This window comes from Dendrobates tinctorius, unplaced genomic scaffold, assembly GCF_039654945.1.
Source record: "Dendrobates tinctorius isolate UK_male_01 unplaced genomic scaffold, ASM3965494v1 ptg000011l, whole genome shotgun sequence".
NCBI classification, from domain to species: Eukaryota; Metazoa; Chordata; class Amphibia; order Anura; family Dendrobatidae; genus Dendrobates; species Dendrobates tinctorius.
Genome location: NW_027361679.1, coordinates 35,309,031 through 35,326,545, shown reverse-complemented (window position 1 = coordinate 35,326,545; position 17,515 = coordinate 35,309,031). Strand labels below are relative to the sequence as shown.

At 41.0% G+C, this 17,515-nt stretch overlaps 1 protein-coding gene across 6 annotated transcripts in view; it reads left to right on the top strand.

The window, feature by feature from the left end:
- The window catches only part of ABCG2 (ATP binding cassette subfamily G member 2 (JR blood group)), a 241,032-nt gene that overhangs the window by 114,626 nt on the left and 108,891 nt on the right, over positions 1 to 17,515 (top strand). For all 6 annotated transcript variants that reach the window (XM_073590863.1, XM_073590845.1, XM_073590880.1 and 3 more), the window contains one exon: positions 12,873 to 12,984. In XM_073590863.1, the coding sequence (XP_073446964.1) occupies positions 12,934 to 12,984 (51 nt within the window). In that variant the 5' untranslated portion in view covers positions 12,873 to 12,933. The remainder of the gene's footprint in view (positions 1 to 12,872; positions 12,985 to 17,515) is intronic.

Here is a 17,515-nt window from a genome sequence, read left to right as displayed (position 1 = left end):
GTCATAGTAGCGGACAAATCTTTAAGTTGCAAATAGTCATAAAAACTCACATTTTTTTTCAACTTTGATTATATGAAGGCCAACCCAGGTGTGCTCCTTTACAGCTGAGAGCAAGACTAGATCTGTGGATGCTAACAATGTTTTCATTCATTGACTACAATCAAATATCTTACAAATGGTGAGAGATTGAAACCTAAAGTATATTGCTAGCTTATATAAGTTTCGGCTACACAGTGATACACAGTAAACCCCTTTAAGTACCAAAGAGAAGGAAAATCTAAGGATGGTTTATAACCTTATGTACCCAAGCATGGCATATTCCTAGGTAAACAGTTCAAAGACCAGGCAGTAAATACCTGAGTAAACAAATGAGAATTTAGGCGCTAAAGGGCATTGCAAGGTAAGATTATTAATTTCTTACATAATTCTAGCATAAACTACAATGTTGTACATATTCAGTATTTTAATTTTTCACATCATTCCATCCAGTCATGCTCGCTGTCATATTTTTACAATCCAAACATACATGCAAGGCCAGGTTAATTTGTGTAGGAGTCTTATCCAGTATTTTGGAAATGAAGGAGGAAATTCATACAAATACAAAGACATCAGGAAAATTTCATGTTTTTTTCCGTTGTTTCCCAGGTTAGGATTTAGGAAATCTATGGTAGCAGTAACGCTAGCTAAAGGCCACCATACATGTCTCCCAACTCTCCTATACACAGGAGTGATCGACATGGGCAAGCGCCTCTGTTGTCTTTGAGAAAGCCGCTGTCAGAATCATCTGGCAGCTCCTTATCACAGTGCAGAACATAAGGCTCAGCCATTCACATTCCATTGATCGGAAGACTCTCTCTCTGCGAGCCCCCTATACCTGTTAATTGATTGGTGATCAAGCCAAAATTGACACGTTCAGCCAACTGTAATCTAATGTGTATGGAGTCATTTACTGGCCACTCTGCTTCGGATATAGGAAAAGCAGAAGAAAATGGGACTGGGCAGGGAATAGAGCTGAGGAGGCAGAGGTTTGGAAAGCTAGGCTGTGGAAGTGCTTTCACACTGCCAGAGCACTTAAGCCTCATTTGCATATGAATTAAAAGTGATTTTCTTTTTCAGTCAGACTGCAACAGATCAACTAAGAAAAGGTGTGGATGCCATTATCTTCCAGGGAGGAACATGACCATATAAACAGCTTGGGGTCTGGATCACATTGACAGATTCCCTCTTTTCCCTCATTTCTCAAACTATTGTCCCCAGGTGTAGTTAACTGTAAAAAAAAAAATAACTATCTTTGCTGTTGCTCTGGTCTTTCTTGTTTGTCTGCAGCTCTTAGTCATAGTAACAGCTCTGCAGGCAATCAGTATTCTCAGTGGCTAGTGTCATAGAACTGAACTTTGGGACAATAGTTTAGCGAAACTTGAAAACCATTTAAGAATTTATTTTACTTACATAGTTCCAGCATATTCCACAGCAGTTTACAGACATAATCATTGGGCTTATGTACTAAATTCCATTTCATCATGTCTTTGGGGAGTGGGAAGTACAAGAAGGAAACCCACACAAACATAAGGAGAAGATACAGACTCCTTGTAGATGTTGTCCTTGGTGAGATTTAACCAAGAAGCCCAGAGCTGTAAAGCAACAGTGCTAACCACTGAGCCATTGTGTTTCCCAATCCCACAAGGCTTTAAAATATGAGTCTTTCCTTGGGCAGGGTAAAGTAATGTTTCATCAGGACCTAGGTCATATTGCTGTATTGGTGGCGCTAAAAATACTGTTGTGGATAATATTTAAATGGAAGCTGTCACCACTTTTATGGTATAGAAGCTAAAAAATATCGCCTTATTAAGCGTCTGCTATGCATTCCCTACATCATTATAGACGCCCCTGAGTCCCCTTGTATACTCCCGAAAACGTGTTTTAATGTGTCCCACGCTGTATGGCAATTTCTCTGTCCGGTCCGATGGGCGTGGTTTTGGGTCTCTACATCACGCCCATCTGCTGTTGGTCACTGTCCTACTTCGTCCGATATTGCCTCTTGCCCCGTGCGACATCTCGCGCCTGCTGAGAAATATAGCCTTGTGCACCTGCGCAATACGCTTTGCCCAACTGAGGGCAAAGCCAAAAACAGAAGTGCGCATGCGCTGGCAAACGTAGTTCCGGTACATGAGTTACAATACATTGCATACATTATTAAATAGACCTCTCAGACTCAATGAGGCTGGTGTACTTGCTATGAAAATACATGTTGGAATGGCTGTTTAACTAAGGTAATTGAGATTGAGGTCAATTTTCATAACTGATATAAAAGCTTTATAATCTTTTATCACAATGGAGCAATATAAAGGCATATAGTCTACTGTACTCTGTTATACAACACTGTAACTTCAGGGCGGAAAGCTTGTCACAGCTCAGGGATTCTCAACATTCATTCAAACAAGTAAATCGTCTGTTGCGTGCGAAGAACAAAGACAAGTGGAAGAGTCTTGAGGAGATCATTTGCATATTCCCAGTGCCTTCTGGGATAAGTGAAGAGTCTCCGCGAGCTCAACGATCACTGGGTTTTGGCCGTTGCAGCTGAAAAGAGGAAATCGGAGAAACCGCGCGCCTCTCGGCGAGCGAATTTTGGCTCATCTTTCATCTTTTTAAGAAATCTCAAGATGGAAGAGGCCAGGAGCCATTTGGTGAGCTGCATTTCTTGCTACATGTTCACAGATTTACCAGTGGAAAAGCCAAACTTCACATGCCACAAATGCAAGCTTGTGACCCTGTTGGAGGAAAAGTTGCAAAATCTCGAAGAGAGGTTAGCTACGTTGAAGATCATTAAGGAAGGTGAAGAGTTCTTGGACAGAGCAGAATTATCTCTTCATGTTACAGAAAGAGAAGAAATTCGAAGTGCACCTGAAGAAACAGAGGATTGGAGACATGTGACCCAGAGAAGCAGGAGGATCAGGAGGCAGTCAGCACCCATACTGCTCAGAAACCAGTACCAGGCTCTCACGCAGGAAAACGATGAAGAAATACATCAGGATAAGACTTTGCCAACAAACAGCAACCTTCTACGCCTTCAGAGTCCTCCTGGATGGAGAAAGAAAAATGTTGTGAAGAAGAAACGGAGAGTGGTGGTCATGGGGGATTCCCTGTTGAGAGGAACAGAGGCCGCTATCTGCAGACCGGATATAACTTCAAGAGAAATGTGCTGTCTTCCAGGTGCAAAAATTAAAGATGTGTCTGACAGGATATCAGGACTCTTCAGACCTACAGATGACTACCCATTCCTGCTACTACATGTGGGGACAAATGACACCGCAAGAAATGACCTGGAAACCATCTGCAGAGACTTTGAAGACTTAGGCAAGAAAGTGAAAGAACTGGGAGTGCAGGTGGTCTTCTCTTCCATCCTCCCAGTGGATGGCCATGGAACAAGGAGGTGGAATAAGATTCTGCAGGTGAACAACTGGCTACGTCGATGGTGCCGTCAGCAACGATTTGGATTTCTGGATCACGGAGTGAACTACTTATACGATGGACTACTTGCTAGAGATGGGGTGCACCTTACGAAGACTGGAAAGCAGGTATTTGGAAGTCGCCTTGCTACACTTGTAAGGAGAGCTTTAAACTAGAACAACATGGGAAGGGAAGCAAAAGACCAGAAAAAGCCATACACCTGACAAATGCTACTGAGAACTGTGCTATTAGAAGTGGAAAGGAAGAACAAAGACGAAAGAATCTAATTAAAAAAAATATTGGAGAAAGAGAAACCAATCACAAACTAAAATGTTTCTATACTAATGCACAAAGCATGGGCAACAAACAAGGAGAATTGGAACTACTAACACAGGAAAAGAAATATGATGTCATTGGAATCACTGAAACTTGGTGGGACAATACACATGATTGGAATACAAGACTAGAAGGATACAACTTATTTGCAAGAAACAGACTTGATAAACGAGGAGGGGGTGTCGCATTGTATGTTAGAAACGCGTATATCTGCACAGAGATTGAAGCTTCAGAGACTGGGAGTTCTGTGGAAACTGTTTGGGTAAGAATACAAGGACAGAACAATGGAAAGGACACCATTGTAGGCATTTACTACAGGCCGCCTGTGCAAGCTGAAGATATGGATGAACTCTTTATGCATCAAATGGCCAAGTTCTCCAAAAAATATGACATAGTTGTCATGGGAGACTTCAACTATCCAGACATTTGTTGGGAATCTCTCTCAGGCAAAACTAACAGGTCAAGGAAATTCTTATCCTCTCTTGCTGACAACTTTATCTTCCAAAAGGTAAAGGAGAAAACAAGGGGAACTGCTACCTTGGATCTAATCCTTATAAACAGGGAGGAAATGGTTGAGGAGGTAAAAGTGGCTGGGACCCTAGGAGGTAGCGACCATGCTATTTTAGAATTTTGGATAACTAGAGGCGGAAGACCTGTGAAGACTCAGACGTCAAGGTTAGATTTCAGAAAGGCAGATTTTAAGGGATTCAGAAAGAGAATTGGAGGGATCCAATGGCTGGATATCCTTAAAGACAAAAATGTCCAGGAAGGATGGGAAATCTTGAAAAATGAAATTCTCAAAGCACAGTTGTTAACAATTCCGAAAAGAGGGAAGAATAGGAAGCATTTAAGGAAACCAGGATGGATGAACACAGAACTTAAGCACATGCTAAAAAGGAAGCAAAAAATGTTTATAAAATGGAAAGAAGGAGGCATATCTAAAGAAGAATATAATGCTGTCTGCAGAACCTGCAAGGCACAAATCAGATTATCTAAAGCTGAAAATGAATTGAGGCTTGCAAGAAATGTCAAAAGCAATAATAAAGGATTTTGGGGATATGTCAAAAGTAAAAGAAAAGTCAAAGATGCTATAGGATTTTTACAGGATGAAAATGATGAAATGGTAAGACAGGATGCTGAGAAGGCTGAACTTTTAAATTCCTATTTTGCATCTGTTTTCTCTCAGAAAGGAAATGTAACATCAACTGTTATTCACTGTCCTATTAAGGGAATAGAAGAATCCAGGATATCTATAAACAGAAAGATAGTGAGGAAACACTTAGCTAACCTAAATGTATTCAAGTCTCCAGGTCCAGATGAATTACACCCCAGAGTACTGAAGGAGATAGCAGAAGAAATTTTTGAACCCCTCTCCATAATCTTTGAAAATTCTTGGAGAACAGGAGAAGTGCCAGAAGACTGGAGAAGAGCAAATGTTGTTCCTATCTTCAAAAAGGGGAAGAAGGTGGACCCAGGCAACTATAGGCCGGTGAGTCTGACTTCTATACCAGGAAAGATCTTTGAACAAATTATTAAACAACATGTATGTCAATACCTGGATAAGAATGAAGTGATTAAACAGAGTCAGCATGGGTTTGTAACTAATAAGTCATGTCAGACTAATTTAATTTCCTTCTATGATGGTATTACTGATTGGGTGGATCAAGGAAATGCTGTAGATATAGTATATCTTGACTTCAGCAAAGCATTTGACAAAGTCTCTCATACAATCCTTATTGAAAAAATGACTAAGTATGGAATGGACAAGGCAACTGTTAGGTGGATTCATAACTGGCTTAGTGATCGGACCCAAAGAGTGGTCGTAAATGGCTGCACATCCAGTTGGAAGAATGTCTCAAGTGGGGTACCACAGGGCTCTGTCCTGGGCCCTGTATTGTTCAACATCTTTATCAACGATTTAGATGAAGGAATTGAGGGTAAACTGATTAAATTTGCTGATGACACAAAGCTAGGAGGGATAGCTAATACTAGAGAAGAGAGAGAGAGGATTCAAAAAGATTTAAATAAACTGGAGAAGTGGGCAGCAACTAACAGAATGGTTTTTAACAGGGAGAAATGCAAAGTACTACATCTGGGCAATAAAAATGAAAAAAGCATATATAGAATGGGAGGAATAGGGCTAAGTGACAGCACATGTGAAAAAGACTTGGGTATACTAATAGATCACAGACTGAATATGAGTCAACAGTGTGATGCAGCAGCAAAAAAGGCAAATGCAATTCTAGGATGTATTAACAGAAGCATACAGTCTAGATCACGTGAAGTAATAATTTCCCTCTACTCCTCTTTGGTCAGACCTCATCTAGAATATTGTGTCCAATTTTGGGCACCACATTTTAAAAAAGACATCAACAAACTGGAGCAAGTTCAGAAAAGAGCGACCAGAATGGTGACCGGTCTGCAAACCCTGTCTTATGAGGAAAGGTTGCAGGATTTGGGAATGTTTAGTTTGCAAAAGAGAAGACTGAGAGGAGACTTAATAGCTGTCTACAAATATCTAAAGGGCTGTCACATTGTAGAAGGATCAACTTTATTCTCATTTGCACAAGGAAAGACTAGAAGCAATGGGATGAAGCTGAATGGGAGGAGACACAGATTAGATATTAGAAAAAACTTTTTGACAGTTAGAGTGATCAATGAGTGGAACAGGCTGCCACGAGAAGTGGTGAGTTCTCCTTCAATGGAAGTCTTCAAACAGAGGCTGGACAGACATCTAACTGGGATGATTTAGCGAATCCTGCTTTGAGCAGGGGGTTGGACCAGATGGCCCAGGAGGTCCCTTCCAACTCTACGATTCTATGATTCTATGATTCTAAGTGACATTTACAGCTTGGATAGTGGCTGCAAAAGTCACTGTTACAAAACACGCACGCTGTGTATATACACATCAGCGGGAGGCAGCCGGCTGATCTGTGGACTCTGTGACCTGTATAATAGGGTGTTTCAGTATTGTTTCATGGCACACTAGTAAGACATGCAACATCAGGTTACAAAACAGTTACATCAGTCGCCATTGTATAAATAGGGCTGGATACCATAGCATCTTTAGTATTCCTAAACTTCTTGGCAACATGTGAACACCTTTAATTTGGTTGGGTTTTCCTCTATGTGTCCATTCCTTGGAGTAAAGCCACAAACAATGATCGCTGGCCAGCTGATTTGTTAATGACATTGCTGTTTTGCGGGCTGACTTGGTAATTAACCCCTTAGGGTGCTTTCACATTGCGGTCCGGCAACCATTCAGTGGACCCATCAGGGTTACGTCTGAACCCCCCGCAAAACAGGATTCAGACATATGCGCCAACGGGGCCATACACTATAGTAGTGCTGGCAGAGTGAACGTGCTCTGAAGTGAATCATTTTCGGGTGTATACGCCCACTGGAGGCAGACACTCAGACCGGGGATTCAGATGAAATCCTTTGAATGAGTGCAGTGTGAAAGTACCCTTTGGCTGTGTGCCCACATAGCGATTTTTAAGCGTTTTTGCCGCGATTTTCGGCGCGAAAACGTTTAAAAATCGTGTACAGAACGCCCCCCATGCATTCCTATGGCATTCCGCACATGCTGTGCTAATGCTGCGTTTTTTTCCGCGGCGGAAACGCATCGCGGAAAAAAATCGCAGCATGCTCATTCTTTTGTGCGGAATCACAAAGAATTGCCGCGATTCCGCACCCATAGGAATGCATGAGAATCACTTACTTCCCGCATGTGGCTATGCCCACCATGCGGGAAGTTAAGCATCTCTTGTGCGGTTGGTACCCACGGTGTGGAGGAGAGGAGACTGTCCTCCAAGCCCTGGGTACCATACCCCTGTAAAAAAAAAGAATAAAAAATAAAAAATCGGGGTATATTTACCTTCCGGCGTCCCGCGCTGCATTCCCGGCCTAAGCGTTCCCAGTAATGCCTTGCGGCACGGTCCAGTGATGACGTAGTCTCGCGTGACTCTAGCGGCCTCCCGAGATCGCTATAGCAACGCGAGACTACGTCATCACAGGTCTCGCAAGGCATTACTGGGAACGCTGTGGCCCGGGATGGCAGCGCGGGACGCCGGAAGGTAAATATACCCCGATTTTTTTATTTTTTTTTAGCATTTTAACATTCTATCTTTTACTATTGATAACGCATAGGCGGCCTCAATAGTAAAAACCTGGTCACACTTGTCAAACACTATGTTTCACGAGTGTGACCAACCTGTCAATCACTTTCCAAGCGATGCTTCAAATCGCTTGGAAAGTGCTTGAATATCGCACGCGAAAATCGCGGCAAAATCGCGATCATAATCACGATAAAATCGCGCGGGAAAAAAACGTGCGATTTCTGGGAAGGAGTCCGGTTTTTAGTGAGCGTTTTAAAACGCTACGTGGGCACATAGCCTTAAAGATTTCTCTATGGGTTTTTTTTGCATTAGTTTTGGCCCTTGGAACAATGGGATGAATAAACAGTTTCATTTTTCCATCAACATAGCCATATGAGGGCTTCTTTGTTGTGGAATAACTTATAATTTATGTAGTTTTCAATAATAGGCTATGCCTTGATATGCCAATACTGGATCATACGATATACAGCAATCCAACCTGAGGATAAGTGTCAAATATGTCCCACTCTTGTCTGTGGTTGCCATGTTTTTCCATTTAGAGATGTCCTAGAGTTTGCTGTCAGTGGATAAGCATGGATCATTCACAAACCGCTGTGATTAGATCTGGAGGTGCAAGTTCAGAAACATCCTGCTCCAATCTGTGAGTATGATGGCTCTAGACTGGAAGACATCCTGGGATTAGATGTCCATAGTCAGTCATGGGTTCCACTGCACTCTGGTGGATAAATCAAATGGTAGTCCATGGTGCTATAAATGTTCAGCATTCTGGTCGGTCACACTGGATCAAGCTTGCCATGAGAATCTCCTTCCTCAGGGATTACCATTACTAGGCACATCGCAGTATTTTATAGATGGATCTATGTAATGAATGATTGAGCTATATTTATTAGTGTTTGCTGCTTTCATTTATCTGTAAAGGCAAATAGCTCTATTTCGCTATTTAATCCAGTTGGTATGAGTTGTTGAATTAAAAAATCCATCGGCTTTGGACATCTGGTGTATATAACTGCCTCCTCTCCAATGTTTTCGTATTTTTTCTATTCCCCAGAATAAACTGCCTTTTACTTTCCCATCAGGTAGCAATTTGTAGTGTTTGGATAATGGATGTCCAACATATGAAGTATGAAGGGTTCACATGAAGTCCAAAAAGGTTAAAAGGGTTGTCAGGTCTAAAATGACAAGTCTGCAGTCACTCTATTTCTGCACGCAGAGAGGATATTCACCAGTGTCACCACCAGGAATGGCGGCCATGTGACCGCAAGTATGCGATATGTGTACTTCCGGCTGGAGCTCAACCAGACTGTTTCCGGCCTTGAGTGACACACTTGTATTGAGAGTGAATCGAATTGCAGTATGACCCCGCCCTAAGAGCAGAGGTAGCATACTGCCACCTTCAGCAATACAGTAAATGAGGGACCATGAAGAAGGGTTGAGACACACAGAAAACTCAAGACAGAAGCTATAGAAAGAGGTTTAAAAAATAAATAAAAGATGGTGGACTAGTTGCCTATGCCTCAGGCTTCTGCACCTACTCTATAACAGATTTAAATATGATACAAGTTTTGGGAAAGTTTGTATCATACTTTGTACAGCTCACAGAGCCCTCAGATGACAACTTTCTATTCTGATGAGGTGGCCTATGGCTCCAGTTTGGTACTTGATTCAGTTGTTCAGCAGTTATATTTTCTCACAACTGCATAAAGGTCAAAGATATTTTCCCAAAATGGTTTTACATTATCACACTTGTATTGAATGTGAAGCAGTGTACCAAACAACTAATTTTCTCCAAGCAGTGTACCAAACAACTAATTTTCTCCACCACGTACAGTGTCTTGAAAAAGTATGCATACCCTGTTAATTTCTCCACATTTTTTTAAATTACACCCTCAAACTTAAATGTACTTTGTTGGGCAAGTATTTGTGGAGTGTGTAGAAAATGTTACATGGTTTTCTCATTTTTTAAAAAATATAAGTCTGAAAATTGTGACGTGCATTTGTATTCATCACCCCAAATAAAATGATACCCCTAAATAAAATCCTGAGTGACCAATGGCCTCCAGAAGTCACATAATTAGTAAATTGAGTCCACCTCTATGTAATTTATTCTCAGTACAACTACTGCTGTTCTTTGAAGGCCTCAGAGATTTGCTGGGGAATATTGGGGATCAATCAGCATTATGAAAACCAAGAAACACACCAAACAGGTCAGGGATAAAGTTATGGAGAAGAGTAAAGAAGGGTTAGGTTATTAAAAAAATTAGCCCATGCTCTGTACATTTCACAGACCACTATTCAATCTATCATCCAAAAATGGAAAGAGTATGGCACAACAGCAAACCTACCAATACATCCACCTAAACTGAACTGACATCCCAAGCAAGGAGAGTACTACTTAGAGAGGCAGCCAAGAGACCCATGGTCGCTCTGGAGGAACTTCAGAGATTCAGAGCTCAGGTTGGAGAATCAGTTGACAGGACAACTATTAGGGCTCATACTCACTTGCGAGAGACTCGCACCATTCTCGTGCGAGTCTCTCGCATAAAAACCTGGCACTGCCTCCGCCACTCAGACCGGAGCGTGCGGCTACATGTATTTCTATGCAGCCGCACGCTCCGGTCCAAGTGCCGGCGGCAGTGCCAGGTTTTCATGCGTGAGACTCGCACGAGAATCACAAGTGAGTATGAGCCCTTAGCCGTATAGTCCACAATTCTTTATGAAAGAGTGGCAAGAAGAGAGACATTTTTGAAAGAAAGCCATAAGAAGTATCATTTGCAGTTTGAAGAAAGCCATGTAGGGGACACAGCTAGCATGTGGAAGAAGGTGCTCTGCTCACATGAGACCAAAGTAGAATTTTTTATGCTAAATTCAAAACACTATGTGTAATGGTAAACTAACACGACACATCACCTTGGAAATATCATCTCCACCTTCAAACATTGTGGTGACATCATCATGTTGTGGAGATGTTTTCCAGGGAAGCTGGTCAGAATTGATGGGAAGATGGATGGAGATAAATAAAGGGCAATCCTGGAGGAAAACCTTTTAGAGGCTACAAAAGATGGTGTATATGTTCACCTTCCAGCAGGACAAAGACCCTAAACATACTGCTAGAGCTACAATGAAATGGTCTATATTAAAGCAAAGTCATGTGTTTGAATGGCCCAGTCTAAGTCCAGACCTATATCTTATAGAGAATGTCTGGCAAGTCTTGAAATTTGCTGTTCACAGACGCTCTCCATCTAATCTCATAGAGCTAGAGCTAGTTTGCAAAGAAGAATGGGCAAAAATATCAGCATCTGGATGTGCAAAGTTGGTAGAGACATACCCCAAAAGTCTTGCAGCAGTAATTGCACCGAAATGTGGTCTTGCAAAGTATTGATTCAGGGGGTCTGAATGCAAATGTACATCACAATTTTCAGATTTATGTTTTTAAAATAATTAGAGAACCATATATCATTTCCTTTACACTTCATAAATGGTTTCTACTTTGTGTTGGTATATCACATAAAATCCAAATAAAAATCATATAAGTTTGTGGGTGTAATGTGGAAAAATGTGGAAAAGTTCACAGGATATGAATACTTTTAAGGGTATGTGCACACACTGCAGATTCACCTGCGGGTTTTTTCCCGCGGAACCGCAGGTAAAACCGCAGGTAAAGTGACCTGCGGTTTTGCTGCAGTTTGGCCTGCGGTTTTGCCCTGCGGTTTCACACCTCTACTATGTAAAGGTGTGAAACCGCAGCAGAATCCGCAGAAACAATTGACATGCTGCGGAAAAAAAACTGCAGCTTTTGAGCGCTGCGGTTTTGAAAACCCGTAGGCTAACATGGTAAAGTACCATGTCTGCGGAACTGCTGCAGTTCTGCAGGGCCAAAACCGCAGCAAAACCGCAGCGTGTGCACATGGCCTTAAAGGCACTGTAGCTCACACAGTGCCATACACCTTTATAGTGATAAAACAACCAACTCTTCATTTTGTCCTGAACACATATTAAATATTAACTGCTATAAATCTTGGCATACCTGGCGCAAAACAGCTATTTATACTCTGGTGTCAGAAAGATAGTAACAAAGATGTCTAGTGATAAAATAGTGAGAAAGATTAAAGCTAAATTCACATGTGGTCAGGAACATACATGTCTCTGTTACTTCTTTCTAGGAACACAAAAACATAATTCATGCAAATGTGTAGTCTCAAATCAAGGGCACCAACGCCGTCTGAAGCACCCTTTTAACTATAAGGAGTTTCATTGGGTATTTGTCATTGTATCAAATATTGTACTAGAAAAATAGTGCTTTGTTGATATGCTAAAGGTGAGTATAGTGGGTAGTCAATGCTGCAATATCATCATAATGCAGAAACTTGGCTAAACTCAAATGAAGTATTTTATTGAAAATATACATTGAAGACTAATCTTTGAGGAAGTTTTTCCATCTTTAGCATGCATCTTTATTGTCTGCAGATCCCAAGACCCCTACTGATCGCTCAATAGACCCTGAACAGTGCTCTACTCAGATGACCGGAACGCACAGCTCTTGCTGTAGTTCGCATACACAGTAGAGTACAGATTCAATGGAAAGCATAGGCTTCTTCTAACATGTCATATCATGGTAACCACCTCATAGAGGTATGGCAAGGCAATGAGTGAGAGACAACACCAGGTGAAAATCTGAATTGTGGTTTGCAACAACAGTCTGCAACAGATGGGACAATGGGACATATTACCTTGATGGTTACCATTTAGTATGAGCAACATAAGTAATTTGGTTCTCAAAGAGAGGCACAAAATTCAGTCTCTGGTTGGAACAATATAGGGTAGATTAGCTGATGACTTCCTCTTGAACAACAATTCCAAATAAATGTTCTCCACTTATTTGTTTCATGTTTCATTAAATTCCATTTTGGGCAAATTAAAATTGTACTTTATGTTTCCGTTGTTTGATAATTTACTTTTTGCTTGTTTCTGTAGCTAAATTGCAAAGAAACGACTACGAAAGTACTTTGCAAGGAAAGGATACGACTTCAAAATCATGCATGACCCAGATGTAAAGTATCAGCCATGCAGTACCACGGATACAACAGTAAGTGCATCTAAATTGCATCTGATAGTAGTTTGGAAAATAAATGTGTTTATGCAGAATCTCTTTAAGAATTATCTGGATTATATTTTCCATTTGTATTTTACAAAGTCATTTGGCATCTTGTACAAAACCTGTTACTTAACCAATGACCTAATGTTGGGGAAAAAAGATGTGGCATGTCGATATGTACAATATGTATCAAAATGTGTCTGGTGGGCAACTCCTCTCCATCTTATTAAGGTCCCCTATAATGTACCTGTATCTTCACTCCCTCCCAGTACAACCAATTTAGTCCTTTTATGATGAACAATTTTTTTATTTTCTTACAATATTTATTTAGTCCGACTCCTAGAAAGAAACCTGAACATTTAATCCTTTGATAGTAGAGATAATATGCTGCACTACTTATGCAGAGCAATGCATTGTACAGCCTGTCTGTATCATACAGGAGGCCTTTGAAACTGTGCCTTTGAGAACTGCACAATGTTAGGGCTCCATTTGCCATAGCAACTCATTGGCACCCCTTCATTATGTTGTGTGGGTATTGATGGGTTGACTGAGCGCTTTACCTCTGTCAAACTCCTCAGATGCCTGTGACACAATTGACAGCAGCATCTGATGGGTTAAACTGGTGAAATCAAGGTAGGTATATTACAACCTGCTATCACTTCGGATAGCATGGACACAATACCTGTAGCCCCATCGCTAGGACGCTTCTCTACGTCCTGATGTGGTAAGTTACTCCACCTCAGCACGTGCATGTACGTCCTGTAATGGAAAGGCTTAACGAGTACAAGCTCTTCACAAAAACACTCCATAATTTATATAATAAATATATATACAGTATATATATATATATATATATATATATATATATATACAGTATATATATATATATATATATATCACAGTACAGACCAAACGTTTGGACACACCTTCTCATTCAAAGAGTTGTCTTTTTTTTCATGACTATGAAAATTGTAGATTCACTCTGAAGGCATCAAAACTATGAATTAACACATTTGGAAGTATATAGTTAACAAAAAAGTGTTAAACAACTGAAAATACTGTATGTCTTATATTCTAGGTTCTTCAAAGTAGCCACCTTTTGCTTTGATTACTGCTTTGCACACTCTTGGCATTCTCTTGATGAGCTTCAAGAGGCAGTCACCAGAAATGGTCTTCCAACAGTCTTGAAGGAGTACCCAGAGATGCTTAGCACTTGTTGGCCCTTTTGCCTTCACTATGCGGTCCAGCTCACCCCAAACCATCTCGATTGGGTTCAGGCCTGGTGACTGTGGAGGCCAGGTCATTTGGCATAGCACCCCATCACTCTCCTTCTTGGTCAAATAGCCCTTACACAGCCTGGAGGTGTGTTTTGGGGCCATTGTCCTGTTGAAAAATAAATGAAGGTCCAACTAAACGCAAACCGGATGGAATAGCATGCCACTGCAAGATGCTGTGGTAGCCATGCTGGTTCAGTATGCCTTCAATTTTGAATAAATCCCCAACAGTGTCACCAGCAAAGCACCCCCACACCATGACACCTCCTCCTCCATGCTTCACGGTGGGAACCAGGCATGTAGAGTCCATCCGTTCACCTTTTCTCCGTCGCACAAAGACACAGTGGTTGGAACCAAAGATCTCAAATTTGGACTCATCAGACCAAAGCACAGATTTCCTCTGGTCTAATGTTCATTCCTTGTGTTCTTTAGCCCAAACAAGTATGTTCTGCTTCTTGCCTGTTCTTAGCAGTGGTTTCCTAGCAGCTATTTTACCATGAAGGCCTGCTGCACAAAGTCTCCTCTTAACAGTTGTTGTAGAGATGTGTCTGCTGCTAGAACTCTGTGTGGCATTGAGCTGGTCTCTAATCTGAGCTGCTGTTAACCTGCGATTTCTGAGGCTGGTGACTCAGATGAACTTCTCCTCTGCTGCAGAGGTGACTCTTAGGCCTCTTTCACACTTCAGTTTTTTACAATCAGTCACAATCCGCCAGGTTTTTAAAAAAACGGATCCTCAATTTTCTTTTGAGGATCCGTTTTTTTCCCCATTGACTTCCATTATTGGCGGATTGTGACGGATTGCCGTCCGTTGCATCCGTTTTTTTGCGGATCCGCCAAAAGTTGCTGTCCGTCACCATCCTCAAAGATTTCAAAACGGAGCTTGCAACGTTTTTTTCCTCTGGCGGATCCTCCAGACACTCATTTAACCCGAAATTCTTTCTGGGTTCTCTCTCTCTCTCTCTCTCTCTCTCTCTGCGATTCCTTTAAAATTCTTCATTTGTCGGATCCGTCAAAAAAAACGGACAGGTGGCATCCGTTGTCATCAGTACTAAAACGGATCCGCCATCCGTCCTTTTGGCGGATTTTGACTGATGCAAAAAACTGAAGTGTGAAAGAGGCCTAAGTCTGCATTTCCTGGGGCGGTCCTCATGTGAGCCAGTTTCTTTGCTTGATGGTTTTTGCCACTGCACTTGGGGACACTTTCAAAGTTATCCCAATTTTTCGGACTGACTGACCTTCGTTTCTTAAAGTAATGTTGGCCACTCGTTTTTCTTTACTTACCTGCTTTTTTCTTGCCATAATACAAATTCTAACAGTCTATTCAGTATGACTATCAGCTGTGTATCCACCAGACTTCTGCACAACACAACTGATGGTCCCAACCCCATTTATAAGGCAAGAAATCGCACTTATTAAACTTGACAGGGCACACCTGTGAATTGAAAACCATTTCCGGTGACTACCTCTTGAAGCTCATCAAGAGAATGCCAAGAGTGTGCAAAGAAAAACAAAACACAAAACAAATATCCTGGAATAAAAAAGTAAAAAAATATATTGCAAAAATTGCATGAAGGTAGTAATAATAGTAATACTAAGGGTATTTAGTTAACATAATTTTGATCAAAATAATGTAGAAGCCATCCCGCCATGTCACGGCAACCCTTGTGGGACAGTCCTAACTCTTGTATTTAAAACCTTTCCACTTGTCAAGTGACGTAAATGTGAACAAGGACAGAGGGACTGAACCACCAGTAATAGTATAGGCCAGACAGGATGGATTTTCCAACTCAGAAACAGGGCGGTCACACCCTTATATGCACAGAAAGCACAATGAAACAAATGAGAAACTGGGTCTGAGCAGAAAAAGTAAATTAATGTGCATGCAAAATGTAATTGCATATGAACACATGACCTTTACACAGAGAAAAACAAAACACAAAACAAATATCCTGGAATAAAAAAGAAAAAAAAATATATTGCAAAAATTGCATGAAGGTAGTAATAATAGTAATACTAAGGGTATTTAGTTAACATAATTTTGATCAAAATAATGTAGAAGCCATCCCGCCACGTCACGGCAACCCTTGTGGGACAGTCCAAACTCTGGTATTTAAAACCTTTCCACTTGTCAAGTGACGTAAATGTGAACAAGGACAGAGGGACTGAACCACCAGTAATAGTATAGGCCAGTCAGGATGGATTTTCCAACTCAGAAACAGGGCGGTCACACCCTTATACGCACAGAATGCACAATGAAACAAATGAGAAACTGGGTCTGAGCAGAAAAAGTAAATTAATGTGCATTCAAAATGTAATTGCATATGAACACATGACCTTTACACAGAGAAAAACAAAACACAAAACAAATATCCTGGAATAAAAAAGTAAAAAAATATATTGCAAAAATTGCATGAAGGTAGTAATAATAGTAATACTAAGGGTATTTAGTTAACATAATTTTGATCAAAATAATGTAGAAGCCATCCCGCCATCCCGTATTACTATTATTACTACTATTATCACACCAAGCTGCTTGCCTATTGCAGAATCAGTCTTCCCAACCTGGTGCAGGGCCACAATTGTTCACTTGTCCTTTGCTTTTTGCAAATTGAGCGTGAAAAATAGCGGAGACATATCTGATATTGGTCTGCTTGTCAGATCAAACTTGGCAATGCAAATCTATATGTCCGTAAAAAAAAGGAACACACTCAGAAGTGCTGATCATTTTTCACAGATAGTTAGGAAAAGGTGAAAAAACTTTTTTTCTGTTTTTACATATGACAAAAACTGATGAAACTGGAATGACACTGATGAAATCTCATGAAAATATGATAAAAATCACTGACGAATCGCAAATCGTTTTTCTCGTACATTAAAAAACTGGCCTCTGAGCAAAGACTAATTCTATTAAATTTTCTTCATAAGAAAATGGAGAAATAAAAACCAACAGGTGCCAGGTGCTCTCTGAGTAACACCATGGGTAACAAGTCGGTGAGTTGGTCGTTCACCTGATCCGGTTAGGCTACGTTCACACGTAGCGGAACTCTCGCGGAAATTACCGCGAGAATTCCAAATTCCATTCCGCGGGAAAATCGCATTTTAAATTCCCGCGATTTTCCCACGGAAAAACTAGCATTTTGCAAGCGTTATTAGCTTGCAGAATTGCTAGCGTTTTCCAAGCGATCTGTAGCATCGCTTGGAGAACTGATTGACAGGTTGGTCACACTCGTGACCACTCAACAGTGTTT